Below are 8,107 nucleotides of genomic sequence, written 5' to 3'. Positions count from 1 at the left end.
AGAAAGATACAAGCTCTTGATTTATCCAAGTAATCGCCCTATATTTATACTACCATTAAGAAGTACGCATCACACGTAGATTATTCTCTTTCTCAATCAATGCACGTCTATAAATTTATTATTGTTTCCAAGATGATTTATTTAATCTAGTGGTAAGGAGTTGACTTTTTATGATTTTGAAGAGATCGGTAGAATTTTTATTATATATCCGGGTGTATAGTGAGTACAATGTATTTGATATTCTTTCTTACCATTAAGGAGTACTCGTTTGAAAATCTACAAATGAACAACAATTTCAAAATAGTGAAAGTTTCAAATGAGCAAAAAAGAGCATCTCCAGACTCCAAATGTATGATGAATACAATGAACTAATTTTATGATTTATATCACTAAAAATCAACTTCGTAATTTATTTTTAACATAGGAAATACCTCCCTTGTCTATGAAAAATAGTAATTCAATTAAAAGACAGTAGACATGATGAAAGAAAGAAAATAAATATCTACCCTTGTCTTTTTTCACATTATTGCATGCCTTGCTGAAATTTTTCAATGGTTATTTAAATTAATGTATAAATTTTATTATTTCATATGAATGTAGATCAGTTGAGCATAATAAACTTAAGATTGTTTTTGCTTAGGTACTCATTTTGAAGGGGTCTGAAATAAGCATACCAAGTATAAAGATTCTATCATGATCATAATAAATATGACCATAAAAATCAAGTAGTTCAGAATGATTCGAGGTTTTAAAATGTAGGTCCAAAATCATTTTAATCTACTTCCTTCGTTTCATAATACTCGCTACACTTTTATTGTGGGAAGTTTTATATTACTCGCTACACTTCTTGTACACTTTTATTGTGGGAAGTTTTATATTACTCGCTACACTTCTTGGGCAATAAACTCTTTCTATCTCTCTCCTCCCACATGAGTCCCTTTTCTTTTTACTCTCTACCTCTTTCTTCTCCAAAAATTCACTAGGACTCCGTAAATTGAAAAGTGTAGCAAGTAATATGAAACGAAAGAAGTATTAGATTTTCATGATCATCTTTGTTATGAACATGATAGAAACACTCATACCGAGTACGAAGGATTTACAACATATATTTGTTCAATGTAACAGACATCAGTACAATGGTACCTATTTTCTTTTCTCCCTGCAAATATAGTTCTTTTTTCAAAAAACTCACCTGAAAAAAGTACTTAGGGTGCGTTCTGTTCAACTTAAAAAATTAAGTTTCAGGTCCAATAAGTTCAGATAAGTTCAGATAAGTTCAGATAAGTTCAGATAAGTTGCAATAAGGTCTAATAAGTGCAATAAGTTCCAATAAGGTCTAATAAGGTCCAATAAGTTCCAATCAGGTGCAATAAGTTCCAATCAGGTGCAATAAGTTCCAATCAGGTCTAATAAGGTCCAATAAGTTCCAATCAGGTCTAATAAGGTCCAATAAGATCCAAATAGTCAATGTTTAATAAACATTTGTATTATTGTCCATTATTTTGTTATTCATAATTTCATATCACTATTAGCGGATTATGTTATTATTAGAATTTTAATTAAAGTACCACAATGATTATATAGTATTATACTTGTATTAGTGTCTATTATTTTATTATTTATTTGTATTATGTCTATTATTTTATTATTTATTTATATTATGTCTATTATTTTATTATTCATATTACTATTAGCTGATTATGTTATTATTAGAATTTTTTATTAAAGTACCACAATGTATAGTATTATACTTGTATTATTGTCTATTATTTGATTATTCATATTGCTATTGAATAATATTATAATCATGGTCAAATAATTAAGGTTAACAATAATAATAATAATAATAATAATAATAATAATTACATATAATAATAATAATAATAATTACATATAATAATAATAATAATAATAATTACATATAATAATAATAATAATTACATATAATAATAATAATAATAATAATAATAATAATTACATATAATAATAATAATAATAATAATAATAATAATAATAATAATAATAATAATAATAATAATATAATAATTACATAATAATATAGGTTAACAATAATATATAATCATGGTCAAATAATTAAGGTTAACAATAATAATAATAATAATAATAATAATAATAATAATAATAATAATAATAATTACATAATAATAATTAAGGTCAATGTTTTTGTCTAATAAGGTCAAATAAGTTTCAATCAGGTTCAATAAGGTCTAATAAGTTTCAATCAGGTCCAATAAGGTCTAATAAGTTTCAATCAGGGTCAATAAGTTCCAATAAGGTCCAATAAGGTCAATCAGGTTCAATCAGGTCCAATAAGTTCCAATCAGGTTCAATCAGGTCCAATAAGTTGAATCAGGTCCAATCAGGTCCAATCAGGTTTAATAAGTTCCAATAAGTTCAGTTCAGGTTCAATAAGTTCAGTTCAGATAAGTTCCAATAAGTTCAGGTCCAATAAATTGAATAGAACGCACCCTTAGGTTGAAAGCGTGGAATATATCCTGGGGACACGTGATGGAACACGTGTATACCGGTGTATAAGCCGTAATTTAAGATCACAGCTGGGGCCCTCAGCCACCTGATAGAGTATTGGGCTTGGGCTTTTTTTTTTCTCTCTTCACAGGTCAAGAATTCTTCTTCCGTACGATGTTGAAGAGTATGGGCCAAATGAAGGTTAGATTGATGGGCTAGACTATCAGAAATTCATTTCAATTTAATGGGCTTCACTGTACCCAATTCCTTACCATATTCTATGATCTTCATCTTATCATGTGCTAAAATTGGACCTTGGGCCCAATCTTCATGGGATTCGTTTGTTTTGATTCCTTGTTTTGATCATGGAAAGTTCTGCAATCGTATTCAAGAGTTCACTCATGGTATATCCGGGTATACCATGAGCATGGTACACCCAGGGGTATTTTTGTAATAAATTAGAATTTTAGGTGTTCATTTGACACCAAATTTGCTCATATGGGCATTTTGCTCATTTATTCATTTGCTCATTTTGCTCATTTTGTAATAAAAGTGTTTGTTCATTTTGTTAAATGAGTAGAAATGTTTGCTCATTTGCTCATTTGTTTATTTTGCTCATTCGCTCATTTTGCTCATTTGGAGAAAGTAGTATTGGGTGTACCATGAGCATGGTACACCCAGGTGTATTATAAATATTCTCTGTATTCAACTACTTCTACAATATGCGTATTAAAATGATTAACCTTATTCTGTAATTTCTACTCCATATAACACTAGGTTATATAAATGAAACTTACAAAAGGCAATCTAGATTCTAGAGTATGTAAAATGTTTATATTTTTATAGGACTTTTTACTTTAGATATATCATCTCTAAAATCGCAAGTTTTGACATTTTATAAGTTAAGATTTACTTTATGAAAGCATGCAAATGTGGAGGTTATATATGAGTAAAATTCCGAAAATCAAGGGGTCACTTAATATGAGATCCCTCAATTTTTTTTACCTTTAAATATGGGATAAACTTATCTTTCAATGGTAAAATGGACAAATTTAGTTTCTCAAAGTTGGTCCTGATCCGAAAATCCGATCCGAAATATCCGATCCGTGGTCCGATCTGGGTCTGAACGAGATGTCTGAACCTTGATCCGAATCCGAAACAGTCCCGATCCGGTCCGAATCCCGACCCGAAATAATCTTGATCCGAACTCATCCGAAATCCGAATGATCCGATATAATCTTATCCGATCCGAAACGATCCGACCCGATCCAAAACTGATCCGACCTGAAGGTAAACCGATCCGAAAGTATTGGTTTCGATCAGGATTTGATCCGAAATACCCGAAACTTACCCATTTTTTTATATAAAAAAAATATCATTGGCATAAGTATTCCATTCATTCCACCATAGTCCGATTCTGATCCTAAATAATAGTCGGAACGATGACCCAATCTGAAACGATCCGATCCGGCCCGAATGTAACATGATCCGGAAACGGTCCGATCTGAATTGCTCCGGTCCGATTCCGATCCGAAATAATAGTCCGGACGATGACCCAATCCGAAACGGTCCGATCCGGTCCGATCCTAGTCCGAATGTAACTTGATCCGAAAACGGTCCGATCTGAATTGGTCCGGTCCGAATCCGATCCGATTGGCCCGATTGCCAGGTCTCGTTTCTCAAGATAAAAATCATCGGGAAAAAAGTTCCACAATAACTTATTAGTTAGGCAAGTGTTTGGGCCCATTTCTTGGACCAGCCCACTTATGACAAAGTTACTAAAATATCTCTATCTCTAGGGAACACAATCCTCTACCAGTTGGAGCTGACTAAGGGCCTGTTCTCTTCGGCATAAAACAGCTGAACTGAACTGAACTGAACTGAACCGAACTGAATTGAACTGAACTGAAATGAATTGAACTGAACTGAACTGATCTGAACTGAACTGAATTGAACTGAACTGAATAGTGATATGTGAGAGTAAAAGTATTGTCAAGAGCTGAACTGAACTGATCTGAACTGAATTGAACTGAACTGAACTGAATTGAACCGAATTGAACTGAACTGAACTGAAAATAAGCTGGGGAGAACAGGCCCTAAAATGCCCTCATTTATTGGAGGTCCTATCCTCTATTAATAAAGGGGTTGTCTCGTCAGTTGAAGGTAAGCAATTCTAAGCTACAAAACCCATAACATCTCTCTCTACCTCAATCATTTACTGACTTGAGCATCGGAGGGGCGATCTCGGGACCACCCCGGGGTAGGCTAACCTTGTTTTGCAGGATTCCGATGTACGAATAATGGAGCTCACGCGCACCTTCTTGGAGCCCACATCAAGTCTCTCAACATAATATAATCTCTTAATTTCTTGACAGAAACAACTAAGTAATACAACAATTTAGCCAATCTTGAATTGAAACTATTGAGAAGAAATTTAACCTCATGTGATATACACCATTATCCATATAACTCATTTTGGAACTCAAAGTATCAATTTACCTCTAGTATTTTTTTTTGGCCCCCATTCGGGGACTCGTGGTAAGATGAATAACCTCTGGGCTACCCTCGCCCAAGGCCACTCACTCAGAGGCCCAACAATCCCCAACCCCCCCTCCCCAACAATATTGAAATTTGCTTCCACCAAGATTCGAACTTTGGTCTCCTATGTGGGAGATAGGAAGCGATACCATTGGACCAAAGGATCCTTGGTCCTCTAATATGTAATATAGTAGTACCGTGTATGAGCATACTATGAATGGAGTATTCATAAATCATATTTCGGATACTTGTCTTTGTAAACCATCTTCGCTTAATTATATGTTGAGACTTGTCTTAAAACGAGAAAGTTATGGTTATTTTACAAAGAATTGACCAGACTGAAATTTCGTCCCGCGTTCGACCAGGCGACGTATTTTTAATTATTAATGAAAGTAAGGCACTAAATTAAAGAACAATGTGGTTCCTCATCCATTCAAACATAAAGAAAACAAATTCATTTCTTGTAATCCTCAGTCATCTCCTCCTCCGCGAAAGAAGTCTTTGATGGATGGAAGTTTGATCTCTCCCTTAGAAGAAAGGGGAATTGTAAAGTTGCCAATAATAGGGAGATCGATAATAAGACCTACATTGAGCTCGTAATCAATGTCCCAATCCCTGCAAATATCCCTCACTAAGCTCTTAATAATGCTATGTGGTACCTTCATTTCCACATTCAGCTTCGTCGTCTCCTTTCCTGCTATTGACCCAGGGTCTGGCATGTTACCGGACAATATCACCCTGTAAATATTATTGTCAATGTCGTAATCAAATACTTCAAATTAAAGGAAAGAAAGATAAAATAAACAATACAAATTTCACTCATTCTTTTGAATTTATTTTTTAAAAAAAAATTGGTGAGAAGAAATACTTTGAACTGTCCTCGTACAGGCCCCACTCATATACCTATTACAAGCCAAACACCTCCAACTCCCTTCTCTCTTAATTTCAAGCAAATGTTTAGGATAGTAATTGAACTTTAGAGTATGCCCATTGATTGATCCCAAACTTGGATCATGAGGAGAGAGACATTAAAGGAGAATAAAGAAATAGGATAGAGAAAAAAAAAAGGAGGAGAGAAGGCCACGATCAAATCGTTGGAACGATCTTGACATACTAGGAAGATGGGAAAACTCACCACTTGATCCAACCCCATTTCCTCATTCTTATGAATTAATGTCATCTCGAGGATTTTAAAGAAAAAAACAACAAAGTAAAAAAAGTCAAAATACAAATATTATTCTTTTGATACAAATCTAATAATACATACATTTGGAAGTTTTAAAGTAGTAATTTTGAATTTGACTACTAATTGTAGGGTACTTCTCTAATTAATGTCAGAAGAATCGTTGAGTTTGAAGGATGAGAAACCAACAAAATAGCATATATTTTGGCAAAATAAACAAGCAAGGATGGCAAATTTTCAATTTAATATATTTAGGTAATTTGGCATCCCCTATCCTAAGGCCTAAATCAGCGATAGAGCTATTCTTTGAGTTGTGGAGTCATTTAACCCCACTTAAATTTTGATCTGTTGTATTTTTCAATCAAAATTTTAGTTTTATTTTGCACCTATTAAAATAAAAAAAAATTTACACCTATATTATTATGGATTCACCACTGCTCTAAATTACATGAACTTTTTACATTTGGATAAATTAGATATCCAAGAGTTATCTCACAAATAGGTTAATCGAAACACGAATAAGGATGAGCCCACCAAGAGTTATCTCACAAATCGGTTACTCGAAAGACGAATAAAAATGAGCCCATAGGAGGGTTGCTAGCACTAATTAAGTATTTCGTCTACTCTTTATTTGTAAAAGAAAAAGTAGTAAACAATATGTGCAACTAGTACCAATTTGTTATTGTAAAAATAGACATTACTCCTTGTAAGTGCAACTGTGCACCAACAACCCTCTAACTTGTCCACCCTTCTTTCTTATACATTGACTATGCAAATAGTGGAATGGTAAAAAGTATACCAAGTATTTCAGAACAATGAATACAGTTACAATTATAACTTTTATAATACTACTTCCGATCTTTATTAGTTTACTCCTATTTTTTTTAGCATGTCCTTTATTAGTTTATCCATTTCTTTTGTTTTTATTTTTGTAATGCGACCACTAACTTTCCGCAAGGAGTACTTGCCAATTTTAATTTACACATTACAATCACAATCACAATCAGTATTTAGTCAAAATAAATCAATGTATTCAGAGAAACCAAAAAAAAAAAAAAAAGAGGGAAAACAAACCTGCCATCACTTTTAAGGACATAAGAAATCTCACAAATTGGAACAGATCGAGAATAAGGATTCATAATCCCAAGAATAGCGTTGTAGGTGACACCATCCCTGCCAACTTTCTTAAAACCCACATCTTCAATGCTTGCTTTTGGTTTTGGTATATCTGCGATCTTCTCGACAACAAAGTTCTTTGCTTTGTCTCTAAACCCAGACATTTTCTATTATTTCTTCCTCTTGTTAACAAGATAGAATACAAGTATTATTATATGAGAATTACAAGAAACTAATTTAGGAAAGATATATGCTCTTGATTTTATGCAACATATGATGGCTGTAATTTGCGATCACCTTAGATATAGTAATTTATAAGTAGAGGTGGCGGGCGATGTCATAGACCTTAAAACCGAGTCTCACGTAATTAAATAGTATTTCTTTCATAATCAACACGCGTCTATGATAATTTTATTATTATCCAAGCCCCAATTAAGGTGATGGCTTTGGTCTAATGGTTGGCCATTGACTTAGTACATGTTGTTTGGTAATATTTAGTGGTTAAAAAACAGACTTAATATCTACTCGATTTGAACTTGGTTCGACCAGATAGAATCAATTCCATACCTAATCGAGACTCGATCTGATTAACTAGATATGACTGGCACCTGACAAGATCATATTCCTACCCGATTCTGACAACATGAATTATAGTGGTTGATTGAACATGGTAATCTAAGACACGGACTCGAAAACAATCCAAAAACCGAATTGACTTCTTGAGTAGTTGGTTGTTAGCTAGGCGCTTTACTTAAATAGTTCTAACTTGTTTTTATGATGGTG

General features: G+C 33.1%; 1 protein-coding gene across 1 annotated transcript; it reads right to left on the bottom strand.

Annotated features, from left to right (window-relative positions):
• Window positions 1–5,354: 5,354 nt before the first annotated feature.
• On the bottom strand, window positions 5,355–7,628 carry LOC104886927 (desiccation protectant protein Lea14 homolog). Its single transcript, XM_010671483.4, has 2 exons — window positions 7,283–7,628; window positions 5,355–5,763 (listed from the first exon to the last, which is right to left on the bottom strand). Exons 1-2 carry the CDS (start codon window positions 7,486–7,488, stop codon window positions 5,496–5,498), a joined length of 474 nt encoding a protein of 157 aa, XP_010669785.1. The 5' UTR covers window positions 7,489–7,628; the 3' UTR covers window positions 5,355–5,495.
• Window positions 7,629–8,107: the final 479 nt, after the last annotated feature.

The sequence above is a fragment of the Beta vulgaris genome, chromosome 1 (genome assembly GCF_026745355.1).
Source record: "Beta vulgaris subsp. vulgaris cultivar EL10 chromosome 1, EL10.2, whole genome shotgun sequence".
In the NCBI taxonomy this organism is placed as follows: domain Eukaryota; kingdom Viridiplantae; phylum Streptophyta; class Magnoliopsida; order Caryophyllales; family Amaranthaceae; genus Beta; species Beta vulgaris.
This window is presented reverse-complemented; position numbering and strand designations above follow the sequence as displayed.

Excerpts from the sequence above, each read along its gene's own strand:
- LOC104886927 (XM_010671483.4), bottom strand. The coding sequence starts at position 7,488 with ATGTCTGGGTTTAGAGACAAAGCAAAGAACTTTGTTGTCGAGAAGATC. Across the intron at positions 5,764-7,282 it reads GTCCTTAAAAGTGATGGCAG|GGTGATATTGTCCGGTAACA; the intron begins GTTTGTTTTCCC and ends TAATATTTACAG.